The sequence below is a fragment of the Phlebotomus papatasi genome, chromosome 3 (assembly GCF_024763615.1).
Source record: "Phlebotomus papatasi isolate M1 chromosome 3, Ppap_2.1, whole genome shotgun sequence".
NCBI classification, from domain to species: domain Eukaryota; kingdom Metazoa; phylum Arthropoda; class Insecta; order Diptera; family Psychodidae; genus Phlebotomus; species Phlebotomus papatasi.
Window position 1 is genome coordinate 435,920 of NC_077224.1, and position 16,623 is coordinate 452,542.

General features: G+C 38.1%; 2 protein-coding genes across 3 annotated transcripts in view; one reads left to right on the forward strand and one right to left on the reverse strand.

Annotated features, from left to right (window-relative positions):
• The window catches only part of LOC129806320 (ubiquitin carboxyl-terminal hydrolase CYLD), a 70,862-nt gene that overhangs the window by 42,822 nt on the left and 11,417 nt on the right, over positions 1 to 16,623 (reverse strand). The window contains exons 1-4 of one of the 2 annotated variants that reach the window (XM_055854815.1): positions 12,536 to 12,640; positions 11,141 to 12,425; positions 326 to 480; positions 111 to 263 (exon numbers count right to left, since the gene is read on the reverse strand). In XM_055854815.1, coding sequence (XP_055710790.1) covers positions 111 to 263; positions 326 to 480; positions 11,141 to 12,425; positions 12,536 to 12,574 — 1,632 coding nt within the window. In that variant the 5' untranslated portion in view covers positions 12,575 to 12,640. Of the gene's footprint in view, positions 1 to 110; positions 264 to 325; positions 481 to 11,140; positions 12,426 to 12,535; positions 12,641 to 16,623 lie in introns of those variants that run through there. The other variant, XM_055854814.1, reaches the window with a different exon arrangement.
• On the forward strand, positions 3,575 to 6,548 carry LOC129806356 (uncharacterized). Its single transcript, XM_055854911.1, has 2 exons — positions 3,575 to 4,096; positions 4,173 to 6,548. Exon 2 carries the CDS (start codon positions 4,464 to 4,466, stop codon positions 5,646 to 5,648), a length of 1,185 nt encoding a protein of 394 aa, XP_055710886.1. The 5' UTR covers positions 3,575 to 4,096; positions 4,173 to 4,463; the 3' UTR covers positions 5,649 to 6,548.

The following is a 16,623-nucleotide window of genomic DNA, read 5'->3' on the forward strand; positions in this document are numbered from 1 at the left end:
ACCATAAAACCAAGAAAACCATTTTGAGTTAACAAAAACCAAAGCGATCATTGGATGAGGTAGAGAAAAGTGAATAACAGAAAATGATAAATTGCAAGTAAGAGTCATACCTTGGCTTTTAAGGCATAGTAATCCACAGGAACTCTTCGACGCTTCTGCATGGCAAAGGCTTCATCTCTCTCCTTGAGACGTTGCTGGAGGATATTGACGGTTTCATGGCATGAAGCCAATTCCTTCTCGTGAGCCGCCTGCAGAGTCCGAAGCTAAAACAAACAACTTCTAAATCCAATTCATCGTCTAAATTAGAAATAATTGTTGCACTTACATCCTGAAGGCGTTTATCATGGAGGGATTTGTAGTCAAATTCGAGGAGTTTGATTTTGTTCTGGGCCTCCTTCAGGCCAATTGCTTCAACATTGTTCTGACCATCGGCCTCTGAGGCCTTTTTCGTGATATTTTTTGCTACTGGTGCCAAACCGACTGCAAAGGGAAGACAGAAAGAGATGATTACCATGTAATCAATGACTGAGAGAAAAACGCAGAGATTTCAGGGAGTTATTATAGAAACGGAATTAATAATTGTCCAGATAAAAGATAAAATAGGCCTGATGATATATATTTCAAATCGTTAAAAGAATAAGCAAAATTAGGGGAATGTATATAGGCTTCGCACGTGTGAGCTTTCGAACGATGCGAATTTTCTCTTTATTTCCAAAGAGTTCCTTTATTTCCAAAGAGAACCTTATCTTCATTGTAAAAATAGGCAGCCAAGCCCTTCTTTCCTAGGTGCTAGGATCACAAATAGATTGGCCCAAAATGGGTAATTTTGATGGCGCACATTTCATTTGATTTCTCATAGTTAAACTAATTTCTAAAAAAAATCACTTACACAGTGGATGAAGAGTTTACTTGAGATGATATTTACGTAATAATTTTTTGCATCGCAGGGAAATTATTTTCACAGTGGCGGAAAATTCGCAAGTACTACACTGTGTGTGGTTTCAAACACTGAATGTGTGAGCGTTCGCACATCCATCAGACAACTTCAGCTTGAAAATCATAACCTCAATAAAGCCTCATAACCCCATTGCAAAAGAAAGCGGAATAGGAATAACAAGTGAAAAATTCCTTGGAATTTTCCACTGTTTTTCCTTAAAAAATTCCATAGGAATTTTCCATAATAGGTTCCAAGGAAAATTTAATGGATTTATGCTGGATTTTTTCTATAGAATACATCCGTGGAAATGCTCGTGGAATTTATGTGGATTTTTCCACCAAAATAAAATGGAGAAAAAATGAAGCTGTCACATGCACCTCATGATTTTACTTCCGAATTTTATAGAAACGGCAAAGATTACGAGGATTATAATATGTTTTTATAAACCAGCAATAACGAATTGACACTTTGAGCAATAAAAAACTATTTTATTAAAAAAAATTTTTTTTCCTAAAATATATTATATATTAATTAACATAAAAACAGTATTATTTTAGGTTGGCGACCTATTTAATGTAATCACTTCACTATTATCTACACGAAACGCAGTGTCGCATAATTAATTATATTATAATTGCCACATGAATCACTAGAAATGTTTGCGAAAGGTTTGGAAACAAATTCTAAAAGTTGTCGCAACACCATTTTATTTGTTTGACATTTCAGAAAACTAGTGGAAAAATCCATATAAAACACTATGGAAAGATAGTGGAAATTTCCATATGTTTTTTCCAGCTTATCCCGCGGACGTTTCACGTGTGAGTTTCCATATAAATCTTCCGCGGAATAATAATAATAATAATAAGTTTATTGGTTCATGCCCAGGATACAGAAAGTAACATGTAGGACTATACAATATAAAATATTTAGATAGAGATAGTTCGAAATAATTACAAAGGTGTGTAGCACAAAAAAAATGACTTATCATGGGAAGATTTCGGAATGTACAATTGTTTTGAAAGTGTAGATCCTTAACATTATTTAAACTTGGGTATTTTGTAACAATTTTATTGTAAGCGCTGATGGCTGTAAATTTTATGGATTTTTGTCCAAATCTTGTAGAGTTAGGTCTGATGTTTTGCAGGGTGTGAGGATTCCTTGTATTTTTACTGTGTTGTAGTGTTTCAAATTTTTGATTAGAATGCAAAAAATTATTAAAAACTTTGAAAATAAAAATTACTTGCTGTGACGTTATTAACTGAGTGACATTACTTAATTTGAGGTGATTGTACAAGAACAATGAACCAGTACGAGTACCGAATTGAAATATTGCTTTTACACATTTGTTTTGGGTTCGTTGCAACTTTGCCAGCAACTCACTAGTGATGCAAGGTCCCCATATCACAGCTCCGTAAGTGAGAATTGATTGACACATGGCGAAATAAATAGTTCTTCTGGTTGTTCTATTGATACTGTTGCAAATACCTCTCCGAAGCGCTCCAGCAATGGAAGACAGTCTACGTCTCAGGTCCTGCACATGAGGCTCAAAGTTGAGCTTGTTGTCAATAATTATACCAAGGTATTTAAAGGTTTCAACTTCCTCCAGCTTCGCTCCATCCAGAAAGATTCCAACAGACTCTCCATGCTCCCCAAAGATTGAAAATTTGGTCTTTTCTGTGTTAATTGTAATTTTGTTTAATTCAGACCACCTCAAAATTTTAGAAAGATCAGCATTCGCCATCTCAGCCAACTGGTAGACACTTTCTCCAGCATACAACAAACACACATCGTCTGCGTACATGAAGCTTTTTGCAACCAGATCCTCATTCACCAAATCGTTTATAAATAAGGTGAAGAGGATAGGGCCGAGCCGACTTCCTTGAGGAACGCCGGCACCACAGATTGCCTTTTCAGATTGGGTGCCCTCATAGGAGATGATCTGGGTTCGATTGTTAAGGTAGTCTATGAACCAGTCTCTCGCTGTTCCCAAAATTCCATACTCGGCCAGCCTCCTTGTTAAGCAAGCATGATCGACGGCATCAAATGCCTTCCGCACGTTGATGTATATCGCAATTGCACATTTTCCAACGTCTCTTGCTGCTTGGATATTTGACACCAAGTCAAATACGGCAGACTGCGTTGAAGATTGTGGGCGAAATCCATATTGGGATGGGGTAAGAATAGAGTTGTCCTGCAAGAAGCGAGTTAGTTGTTGTGCCACAACTCCCTCCAGAATTTTTGCCATCACTGGCAAAACACTTATTGGTCGAAAATTTGACAAATTGCTTCTATCCCCACCCTTGTAAATTGGAGTTACTCTGCTGGCTTTTAAGATGGACGGAACCACACCCTGCTGTAGGCTATCGTTTACGATTCTGGATAGATGACCAGAAAGGGACGAAGCACATTTCTTGTAAAGTGCAGTATTATGCCCATCGACACCACAGGAAACTGAGTTTTTTAGTTTTTTTATTAAAATTAAAACATCATTTTCTGTCGTCATTTCAAATGAAAATACCGCGGAATTTAACGCTGGAATTCCAGCATGTCGTACTAGTAAATTCCATGGAGCACTATGATTTCCATGGAATTTCCGGCTTTAAATTCCATAGGAAAACTTAGTGGAATTTTAGCGTCAAATTGTCAAAATCTCTTGTGTGATTCGCATGTGACTCTGCGTTGTCTATCAGTATTTTATCGTTATTTCTTAATAATTTTGAGGAATACATTAACACTGTGCTTCTGAGAGTTTTCTGCATTGACCTGTATAGAAATTTGCGCATAATAGTGGATATATTTTCCAAAAATTGGTTATTCATTTGTTCTTCTGTGGTGCCTGCTAGAAGTGAGGTTAAGCAGTGGAAGAGACTTGTCATTATTACAGCGAGGGAAGTTTCCAGTGGGGGTGTTGATTCGCTTAACCCCCACTTAACTGTGGATGCCCGGCCTTCTTGACACCTTGGATAAGCTTCTGTGCTGGCGGCTGAATGATTGACGGACTTTATTCATATATGTGAGCTAATAGTCATCATTAATTGGTGTCTCGGCTATCACTGGTTTTCTGCGTGATCTGACCGCTGCGGGAGTGACTGAGAGGGAGTCATCGGCTCTACAAAAGAACGTTCACTATTGACTATTAATTGTCACTAGTTCTGCAAGGTGAAATTCCAGTGGGGGTGTGGATTCGCTTGGCCCCCGCTCAACTGGTAATTTCCATAATATTATAAATAAATAGAGCACGGGGTTGCTGGCGACTTTTTTTCGTTCTCCAGCGGATTTTTTTTTTGACTGCTCCGACGCTTTGAGTGAGCTGCTGTGGAGTCATTGAGAGAAGGTGGTTTCTGGTTTTGGGCGCCAATAGGCATCATTAACTGTCACTGACTCTGCGAATGGAATTTCCAGTGGGGGTGTGGATTCGTTTGGCCCCCGCTTAACTGGTAATTTCCGGAAGATTTTTAAAAAGTGCTCGATTTGCTGGTTTTGGTTTTTGTTCCCCAGCTTGTCTTGTGGTTGCGATCTCCTGGTCATGCCTGCTGAACAGTGTGGTTTGTGTGCATCTGTCATCGACCGCCGGCACGGTTCAGGAGTCTCCTGCGCTGGTTCCTGCGGGAGGTGGTACCACGTTCAGTGCACCGATCCTCCGCTTTCTCCGGGTTCGGAAAAACCGGTGCTGTTTGGTACTGCGTCATGGCATTGCAAGCTTTGCATGGAGAACAGCAGTGGTGGCTCTTCTGCAGTGCAGAATGGGTCCGGAGGTTCCTCGCTGGTCGACGCCGGGTCTGCTAATGTGACACTGGGCTCTCTGATTTCCCGCCTAAATAGTGTTGAGAGTCTGTGCATGGGCTTGATTGAGGAGAATAAAAATCTTCGCTTGCAGGCGGCGGAGTGTATTGAACTTAAAGCAAGAATCCGAGCCATTGAGTTCCGGCTTGACTCGGTGGGCTCTTGGTCGATGATGACACCGGGGCCCTCTCTTCATCCTCCTTATGCTGAAAATAGACTAGAATCGACTATGCTGATCGAGCGTGAGTCTCTTGGCGGGAATCAGTGTCTTGCTGGGGTGAAAAATGTGCCTGTGGCTGCCCCACCTACAATTAGTCGTCCAGTGTCTGGATCAGGTACTTCTGGTTCTGGGAATGATGCTGTAGCTACATTTTCGCGCCGAAGTTTGGATAATACTGCTGTATCACGGTTGAGGTGTGTTGGGGGTGATGTGGTGCCTCCTCTGTCAGGACGTGATGCGAATGATGCTGTGGATCCACAATTGAATGGTATTTTGGGGGATGTTGGGCCGGCTCATGGGGGACGTGGGCGTAGGCCTGTGGTTTTGGGTCGAGCCAAGTTTACTAATGGATTACCAACTGTGCAGAAATTCCGTTGGCTATTTCTGGCGCGACTTTCTCGGCAAGTTACTGAGGAGCAATTGAGCTTGACCTTGTCAAAAAGACTTACGTCAAAAAGACTCCCTAAATGCATTTGCCTAACAAAAAATGCGCCTGTTACCAGAAAGGGTGCTTCATTCCGTGTCGAGCTTACGGATCCTGAGTTTCAGGAGGCCTCCTCTGCGGATTTTTGGGAGGAGGGCATTCTAGTGAAGCCTTTCTTTTTTTACCCAAAACGAAAACCAGCGCCAACCGACGACCCGGGCTCCTTTCCCCGCGAGTGTGATACGGGTGCACGATCAGACCTTGCTACCGAGTACTGCGACTAGCGTTCCCCAATCTACTCTGAATGAGACTAATGTATCCATGACTTTATATTGTGGGTCATCCCTGTCTAATTCCTTAAATCATAGTTTGTCCAATAATAATCTTCTTAACGTTAATTTTAATGATATTTCTGCGGTTTCTCAGGTTCAGCTTGATAGTGTGGCCGACGTACATTCCAATTCACTCTCTATAGCCCAGAATCACCTTATAACTAATCCGCGTTTTTCTTCAATTATTGCTCATATAAATGCGCGCAGCATTAGGCGCCATATTGATGAGATTCGTGCTCTTCTAAGAAAATCCTCCATTTCGGTACTGTGTGTCTCCGAGACCTGGCTTGACTCCTCCGACTCCATGGAGTCGGTTGGTGCTCAGGACTTTCGACTTCTAAGAAGTGATAGATCTGGTCAAAAGAGAGGAGGTGGTGTCGGTATTTATGTCCGAAATTGCCTCAATTCTTCTGTGCTCTGCAACGGCACTTTCGGTAGGTTGGAGTATATTGGCCTAAGTGTCAAATTCCCTGACTTAACTCTAAATATTTTCACCTGTTACTACCCACCTCCAGTAACGAGTCTTATGGATATTGAAGGTCTGTTTGATTTGGTGCTATCATACGACAACTTTATGGTTCTGGGTGATTTTAATGTTAATCTCAACGCTGGAACTTCAATAGCCAAAAAATTCCTAGAATTCCTATCTGAGCACTCTCTTCATCATGTACCTTTTAGCCCAACTCGTATGGGGTCACTTCTCGATTTAATGATTCTTCCTTCCCATGATTCACAAAGAATACTTGAATACGGCCAGGCTCCTCTTCCTGGTATATCAGACCACGACTTAATCTTTGCTTCTTATAATCTGCGATTTCCTAAACCGTCTAATAAATTTAAAATCATCTTCGATATTAAGCGCTGTGATAGCAAGGTTGCATGTTCTGCTGCTTTAGAGCTCTGTTGGGGTAATTTATACCTTGAAACTTCAGCCACCAAGAAAGTACAAGTTTTTACATCTTTTATCAACGATTTATTTGAGAGAGTAGTGCCCAAGAAGCGCTCAATTATCCCTCCCTTGTCCACTCCTTGGATTGATGACAGTGTCGTGAATCTTATTAAGCACAGGGACTCTGCATATATTAAATGGAAGCGTTCTCGCAATCAGGTTGATTGGGCCATTTTTAGGAGATTACGAAATAGAGTTCGAAATCATATCAAGTTTCGCAAGAAACAACATTTTAATAGAAGCTTAAACCCTAAGCTTCCATCGAGAACACTTTGGTCCAATATTAAAAAGCTTGGTATGCGACCATCTGTCTCACATGGGGAGGTGAACTCTCTTTCAGCTTTTGCTCTATGCTCATTCTTTTCTTCTACATCTGCTGATTCCTTAGTCTGTCCATCGCTTCCCTCAGCGCCCTGGGAGGGTTTTAGCTTCATCTGCTTCGCACAAGCAGATGTTATTTTCGCTATTTCCCGTGTCAAGTCGGGTGCTATGGGGTGTGATGGTATTTCTCTAGATTTCATTAAGATTCTCCTCCCGGTAATCATCCCAGTGCTCACAGATCTCTTCAACCACATTATCACAACTTCCACTTTTCCGGATTCTTGGAAACGAGCACTTGTTGTTCCGATTCCCAAAACGTCGAATCCTAAATCTGTTTCTGACTTTCGGCCTATTAGTCTTCTTCCTATTCTTTCAAAAGCTTTTGAAAACCTTCTTCACGAACAAATTTCCCAGTATTTAACCGACAATGGTTTGCTTTGTGACTTTCAGTCGGGCTTCCGAAAGGGTCACAGCACTACGTCGGCGCTTCTCAAGGTTAATCATGACATCTCTTCGGCTATCGATCGTGGTCACTTTGTGATTTTAGTTCTTCTGGACTTCACAAAGGCTTTCGATAGTCTCCCTCACAATCTTCTCTGCTATAAATTGTTTGCATACTTCAATTTCTCATCCTCAGCTATTGCCCTCATTCGATCTTACTTCACAGGAAGATCTCAAATTGTCAAATTTGGTGAAGATGTTTCACCACCTTGTTCCTTAAGTAGAGGCATTGGTCAAGGTTCCATTCTTGGCCCTCTTATGTTTTCCCTCTTTATTAATGATTTGCCTACAGTATTACATAATTGCTTATTTCATCTCTATGCAGATGACCTCCAAATTTACGTTGAGGGTGATCCTTCCAATCCTCTAAATGCTTTTAATCTCATGAATTCAAACCTCTCTAGTATTGAGCACTGGGCAACTTCAAACGGCTTGATTTTGAATCCCAAAAAGTCTCAAGCAATTATTATCTCAAAGAAAACATTATCCTCTACTTCTTATCCCTTGTTCCTTAACGGAGAGATTATCCCTTACGTTGATCAGGTCAAAAACCTTGGTATCATCTTCAATTCAACCCTCTCATGGTCTGATCATGCCACATCCATTTGCCGCAAGGTCAACTATTCTCTATATACCCTCAGACGATTCCGGGACATCACGCCTTATGATACTCGCTTGATTCTCGCGCGAGCGCTTCTTCTTCCTTTTTTTCATTACGGTGCAGAGCTTTTCTTCGCGGCGGATAGTGACACAATTCGTCGCTTAACAGTCGCTTTTAATAATTGTGTCAGGTATATTTGCGGCTTAAATCGCCGTGACCACATTACTCCTCATCGCAATGTATTTGTTGGTTGTGACCTGACTTCTCTTCTGAACATGAGAGCAGTGCTCTTTTTGTTCAACTTGTTGCTTTTTGGACGTCCTGAGTACCTATCGAATCTTCTGGTTAGGGGGGGTTCGGCAAGGGTTCGAGGACTTATAGTACCTAAATCTAACAGTGACTGCCTTTATCGCACACTGTTTGTAAAGGGCATAGTACTTCACAACTCCATTCCGGCTAATAGCCGTAACTCTGCGGATGCTATTCGGCGGCATTTTCAGGCTGAGCCTTGAGAAATTATCGCCTAAATTTTTCTTCTTTTTGTTTATTTTTCATTTTTTTTCTCATTTTGATGTATTAATTTTTTTTGTAATTTTTTTTTCTCTTTTTCTTTTTTCACAATTGTAAGAGGGATGACCCTATTATTGTGAATTAAATAAACTATTATTATTATTATTATTATTAAAAAAATTCCAGCGAATTTAGCCATTTGGACGCAAGTTTTCCATTGGAATTTTTGCGGAATTTTGCTATGGAGAAGCCACAGTGAGACATTCGTGGTCATTTCCTCTTCGACAGGCGTATAGTCTCCTTCCCATCTCCATGAGACGACGGTTATTGACAGTGTGAACCGTGTGAACATGTTCATAGTCGATTTTTCGATATTAATTTGGAAGAAAAACAGTGCTCCAGAAAATGTGAAAAAATGTGTTTTAAAGATCTTCTTTTAGTGCAGTGATAGTTTCCGCGGGTTCACGGGGTTACAGTATAACAATCGGAAAATAATTTTTAATTGTAGATAAAATTTATTTCGAGAAAAAAAGCAATGACGAACCCAAACCCCCATCGTGTGAACGCTGCCCCCCCGGGGGCAAGAATCGCACAAATCGTCATATTTTTTTTCATTTTCCTATCCAGGAAAAACCAACAATTCTGTGATAGTGGACTAGGCATGCATAGAAACCTAAAAGATCAGAGAACTTTTTGGTGTAGTGCAATTCACTGCCCATTTTACAGTTTAGTCAGAAAAAGTCCTGAATATGAAGCACGAAAAAATGTGCGAAGGCTGCCTACATTCCCCTACTGAATCTATTTTTCAAAAAATGCATGTTGTGAAAGCGATTAGATAAATTTAATTAAAGCCTCTTTCGTACAATAATTCAAATAGTTTTTCATAAAGACTCAAGTTGTACTTTGTGATTTCTTCGCGCGCAAAGAGAAAAAGAAAACCACAAAGTACAAATTCTACACTGAAGAATGCTTCCTACGAAAAATTGAGGAAAAATCAAAGTTCGAATTTAAATTCTGTTCCAGATTATCCCATTGTACCCTATAACAAAAAATCCTTTTAGGCTCGGCTATAACATATTGAATTTGAGATCGATCGAGTCATAAAAGTTCATAAAAGGTCATAAAAGTTGAATTATTGAAAAAAAAAAAAAAAACAAAATTTGGGGGTGTTTCAAAATGGCGGTTTCAAAGCGGGGGGGGGGGGTCTTGATGGTTGGTCTAACATCACCAACTTCTAGCCACCTATAGACATTTAACCTTTACCGAAAACCGCTTGTCGATATCTCTTTCCGTTCTCTCTCCAGAAGCGTTTGTACCTCGGACGGGACGGGACAGAAATTACAACACGCAGTAGTACTGATATGTTGCAATCTCTTTTTCTATTCGTGACTGAATTGTTAAGTTTTTGCCATTTATGACTGAATTGTAAAATACTTTAACTTGTGACTGAGGGGTCACCGAAGATTGGAAGTCGGTATCTCTCACCGTTTGGCTTACAGGTTAATGACAAAAACAAATATATTACATATATTCTGCTTCTTCTTTGAATTCTAGCAGTAGGGTAAATGTCCTAATTCAAAACAATTTCCAGACCGTTATTATCACTAGAGTCATTGAAATTGATATATTGCATTTTTGAAAATTGTCGTAACTTCTAAGATTTCCACACATTGGAAGTTACGGCTTTATAAACGATGGAAGTTACGATAAAATCTTATTGTGTTTCATCGGACATATATCTCAATATCTCAGCTTTTAAATCATTTTGTAAAGATTTTCTCAAGTTAACTTACATTTTATTAGTGCCACTTTTATTATTTTGACTCAAAAGTATCGCATTCAGGGCTCATTTTTAAGATAAATAAAGCTGAACTGAAAATATCGTTTCCTGAAAAGTTGTCAAAAGGAAGTTACGACAAATGCTGATTTAACTGACGATATTTCAATGAATAGGAAGGGTACTATATATTTAGAATAAGGAGTAGTTTTCTCAATATTCCTTCGCAGGCAAACTATAAGATACCACTATCTAATACTATACGTGGCTAAATCTGCCCCGGTGTGCCCTACTAATTTTTGAAATTCACAATTTGAAGAATTTACACTATAGGGGAAGGTTTTTAGGCTTCGCACATACTTTGGTTTCGAATCTGACCGCACTTTCTTCCGGAATTGTGTGATTTACGATTAGCTATTAAAATATATTGCCGTAAGTAGGACTGATTCATTCGACATTTGAAAAAATAAATTGTTCGAAGCCAGAGTGTGTACGAAGCCTGAAAGCCTTCCCCTATATTTTTTTAGATCAACTGTTTGTTGCTCGTAATTTCTAATTTAATGTTTACAAAACAAATTTGTGAATCCACCTATAAAGATCAAAAATCTTAATTTATGAGTCATTTGAAGTGAAAAAAAAAAACACCTAATAAATTAATTATTTTTACATTTTTTTACTTTGCTAAAAAAAATAATAAGCAAGATTATCTCGGTCAAGGTTGTATAAATATTTTCCCGTATATAATTTCATCTAAAATAAACAACTCAGAATGAAAATAGACTTACCTTCCCTTTCTTTCTGCTGTGCCTTCCGAATTGTCTTTTTGCACTCTTCCAGTTCTCTCGTAAGCCTCTGCAGGGCTTTCTCCTTGATGGCCAAATCCACTCTCATCCCACGAATTGTGGCCATGAGATGGGGATCATTTCCATGATTTATCTGAGATTCCGAGAAGGAATTGACAATTCGACTAGAAGATGCTGATTTCTTGACAGTCGCTGGCGTTGATGATGGTTTTCCCACAGCGACTTTCTGCTCCGTCTGCGTGCCCGTTGAAATCTTCTCGATGGGGAATTCTCTTTCTGGCTGCTCTTCGGTCTGTGTAAAGATACTAGCATAGACTGTGCTGTTCCTCTCGCGAATTATTGCACTCTGAGATTCAATTTTGTGTGTGAGTTTGGAATTGAGATCTTGCAGACTGAGAACTTGAGTCTCCAGATCAGCAATGTGAGTTTCATACTTGGATTGAACTGTACTGAATTTGGCTTGGACATTGGCAAGAATTTTCTGAGCTTTTGCATCCTGCTCCTTGGCATCAGTTTCGAGTTGGGCAATTCGCTGTTCGAGAACGCGCCGTGTCGAAGCTTCTTCTTTGGCATTTCCCACTCCTTTGGATGCCACAATAAGAGCTGACACAGAATCCGGATGTTTTCTCATGAGTATCCTTTCCATTTCTTTGCACTGTCGCTGCAAGTCAAGAATTACTTTGGCATCCCTTTCAGTTTGTTCTTGGAGTTTGCGTTTTTCCCCACGAGCTTCTTCAAGTTCCGTCTGCAGGACTTTCAGTACTTCCTGACCCTCAGCACGATCACTCCGGGCTGCCTGGACTTCTGTTCTGAGAACTCCAGCACATTCTGTTAGATGCTGCACCTCCAACTTAAGGCGTTCTGTCTCCTCCTGCATCGTCGATTGGGATTCACGCAGAGATCGATGATGAGACGACATTGTATCATGCTGCAGACGAAGACTGTGAAATCTCTCCTTAGTATCCTTCAACTGTTCCTGCAGACGCGAAATTTCATCCTCAAGAGCCCTCTCACGCGGTGGCCAGGGAGTATCATTTACTGGAGTAAGACTCCTTGGTGAAGGATTTGTGGATTTATCGAGAAACTGAATATCAGTTCCAATGCATTTATCCCTGGAATTTTCCACAAAAACCACCTCAATGGGCGTCTCCGGTGACTGTAGCGGTGAACTCTCCTGGTTCTCAATCTTTCCATCCACATCAAACTCATCAACATTGACAATATCATCACTTGGTACCACCTTCTTCATGTCACTGCCAGCTCGTCGCTGAAAGAGAGAAAAAAAATCACAAATAGATCTGGCTGGAGGAATTTTAAATGAGACATTTCAATATGTTTAATTAAAATATTGTCACCCAGGGAAAAGAAGGTGTTTACAGTTATAATGCTCTTCTTTTTCTTCCGTTTCTTTCCCATATCTCACAACGCGATTTCGAACAGGTTCTAACTGCCGGGACAATAAACGGCTCAGCACAAATCTCTCCTCCTCATAATTTCCCCAACTTTATAAATTTGACCCCTGGCACAGCAACCGTTGTGGCTTGAAACCACGGGGAGCTGGTTGGAAGAGCTAATTTCTGTTCCTGCCCAACAAAGAGAGGTTGCTAACCTGCGCCACCACTCAAGTCTCATTGCCTTTTTACCTCCTCTCATACCCCTTTTCCCAATTCTCAATCCAACAAACTCTTCCACTTCTTCAACCACCCAAAAGAATTCACGTCTCTTCCAAAAGCGCGCGCAATTTTTCTGCAGCAACAGTACGTGGATATAACAATGCAAACAACGCTTACGACAAATTGTAAGTTAAGCTGCATAAATAAAGAGAAGAAATAGCCATTTTGCCTTTAATCTTTTGTTTCTTTTTCAATAACATTTTACTGCTAGAATTCAAAGAAGAAGCAGAATATATGTAATAAATTTTTTATGTCATTAACCTGTAAGCCAAACGGTGAGAGATACCGACTTTCGACCTTCGTGACCCCTCCATAAGCGAACATTATTTCCAGAAGTTTTTTCTGTCCCTCCCCACCCGACTCCTCCTTCGGATATATTCTGAAGATACAGTAATGTTCCTCAAATACGAACGACGGATGAATTCGGAATATAAAATTTGAGGTTATGTGAAGAAAGTTTTCTCATTATCATCTTCTATTAACTTCCTCGACAAATTTAATGTATTTACTAATAAATCTTAATCAAAAATGGTCTAAAAGTATTTTTCTTAATTTTTTAGAGAAAGTGTAGAAACAATTTCAACCGCTTATCCCTATTGGGGTCGCGAAAGTGCATTTTCCATGAATTTCGTTTCGTTTTTAAAAATATTGTTTAAATTTGTGAAGCAATAAATGTCAGTTATACCCCTCAAATGTTCATATTTGAGTAACTCTACGGTAGTCAATGAGCCCAAACACAAGTAGATTTTGATTCTCCAATAGTGTCTTGGATGAAAGGTAAATGGAACTCTATTTGCACAAAAAGTCGTTGATGTTCGAAGAATTCTAATTCAATTTCGAATCTTCATACTAAATTTTCGAACAAGGTGGGGAAAATTTATCAAATATCACACTAAAAGGCTGGCACAAGATTTACTCAGTAATTATGGAGTGATTAAATAATAGGACAAGAACAGTAAGCATCGCTGTTCTGTTTTTTTTCCTCACAAAAATGTGAAGAACGACACACTTTGACACTTGAGCACTTCGAAATTCGAACAGGATGTACCTTCGTCACCTTGCGGCCTTATCAAGAAGTAAGAAAGTCTCTTTTTTGGATCTTCAAATAGATTTTCGAATTTTTCAAGATCTACTTGTGGATGGGAAGAATGTGAATATATCGTCCATAGATACCTATGACCGAAAATCGTTTCGATATCGAATTTTCAAAGGTCCAAAGTCAAGCCACTTTAAAGGGTCTATTTCTCAAAGTATTTTTTTTTAATCCGACTGCATCAGTCTTATAATCAATATTGAATCGATAATATGCCGTTTTTCGTTTTTCGATGCGGTTTTTCGGCTTCGGAATAAAATTCAACTGAAGCATTCCATAGAGTCAAAGGAGTACCTATTGGCACTTTAAGAATGTGTCATGACATGACCTATTGGCAGCCTATTTTGTACCATTTGGGATATGAAATTTGAACATTTTTCCTTATAGAAAGAAGTAAATAAATGAAAAAAAACCTCATATTATTTGAATTTTGTTAGATACATTAAATAAATTTGAATATTTTGACAAAATTGCCAATAGGCGTTCCCTGCCGAACAGATATTCCTTCGACCCTAAATATATAAATTAAAATACTGCGTGCATTATTTTGCTTAGGATCTGTTATATTAACTAAACAAATCGAACAATATGTGAGAAAAGCGATTTCTTTCGCTTGATAAACTAAAGTGTCTCTTAACCGCAGCAAATTATTGCAATTTCCATTCAAGAAAAATTACAATGAAAGAAGAAACGTGGTGAGGAAGTGAAATAGATACAACCAAAGATAAACAATTAACAAAAATTGTGCAGAGCGGAAAAAATTCCAAACATGTCTTACATTATTCACTCTCTTTTCAAACAACTCTTTTGTTGAAGAAAGAAATTTCAAGTGCGTGCGATTTTTAGTTTTTTTTTTCGGTGAAAAACTCTTAAAATTCAATGAACTTGACATTATTTTGCGTAGAGTGAAAGAAGAAGTGCCACATATTTTGAATTTGTTGTTGATGCTCTTGAAAAAAAGAAGGTGAAGATGAAATAGGGAAAAGGTAGTAAATCACTTAAAGGTTGAAATATGTTGACGAGAAGAAAATTCAATTAAAAACCATTGATTTATTTCCATTGTATAGACTTGAGGAAAAACCATTTTAATGGTAATTTTTGCGGTGCAAATTCACACGCGCATCTTCGACGATGTCTCACAAATCATGCAACATTTCTATCGATTCACGAAGCTATTGCACAAAATATACAATTTCCCAGTGAAAAGTGAAAATATATATAAGATATTATATATATTTATATATATGTATATATATATTGATGTTTCCACGTTCAGACAAGATAGAATATGCATGAAGTGCATGAAAATGTGCAATCAATTGTTGAATCCATTAAGAAGAAAATTTAATGATCAAAATATTTGTCATTGTTATTCGTAGAATAACAGAAGTGTTCAGGTTTGAAGATTTTATATTAAAAAAAAAACTTCAATTAACATATGAAGTTAGTGAACATATGAAGCCTGTTTATTTGAGCTTTCTAAGAAATCAATGAAACCCCTCTGAGCCTAAACACAAGTAGATTTTGATTCTCCAATAGTGTCTTGGATAAAAGGAAAATGGAACTTTATTTGCACAAAAAGTCGTTGATGATCGAAGAATTCAAATTCAATTTCGAATTTTCATACTAAATTTTCGAACAAGGTGGGGAAAATTTATCAAATATCACACTAAAAAGCTCGCAAAAGGGTTAGGACTTTAAAAAAAAAACTTAGGAAATGTTCTTTGAAAAAATCCTGTTCTATAATCTTTTACATCACCAATTTTGATGATTTATACGGATCTAGACAAAGGAGTACAAAAACGTTTTAGTTACTGAGTAGTCTTTCAGAGAACTGTGTTTAAGCTTGAGATTATCTAAAACGAAATGTTGTTAGATTGGCTCTTTAAGAGTTTATTGAAAAAATCGGTATTAATTCTGTTTTATTTCGAGTTTGACGACTTTAAGTGGTGTGGTTTAAACAGATCATAAACTGTTTTCATCAGTTTTTTCATAGAATGAATATTAGTTTTTTTTTGTTAAGAAAAATTTATCAAAAATAGCTTTAATTTTCCTTTGAAACTTTTTTTGTAATTTATCAATAATCCATTTCATCATCTAGATTTTTTCTGATACACAAATTGTTTGTAAAGAAAACTAGAACATTTTACGGATAAATTCTTGAAAATCACTTCAAAATGGACTTTTCTTGATGTGGGAAATTCAGTGAAAATTCGAATCAAAGATTGTGGAAAAAGTTCTGTAGTTCTTTATTTGAAAATCTAATTTAAACTCAATTTTAATTATTCTGGCGGGTGTATTTCGTAAGTTTAAAGTTTACTATGAAGACTTTTATTGATATGAGAAATTAAAAATATTTGTTATGTAAACATTAGGGCTATCTCTTAAAACGTGTTTAGTCGAAAATCTTTAACTAAGTATTTGGTGAAAATACTTTTCATATCCCTAATACAAACTACTCAATTAAGGTAAAGTACCCTCAAGTCGACCGGTTCCTCGACTCGACCGGTAGAGTTATTTATTCAATTTATTTATATTTGCTATAATATTTAGCATATGATTTTACATTAATAGGTCAATTATTATATAAATAATACAAATCAGTGATAATGTCATAGAAATTGACTATAAAACATTCTCAAATTGACCATCGGTCGAGTCGAGGAACCGGTTGAATTGAGGACACTTTACCTTAGGCC

Bases quoted from the DNA above. Each gene is read 5' to 3' on its own strand.
- LOC129806356 (XM_055854911.1), top strand. From the start codon at position 4,464: ATGCCTGCTGAACAGTGTGGTTTGTGTGCATCTGTCATCGACCGCCGG.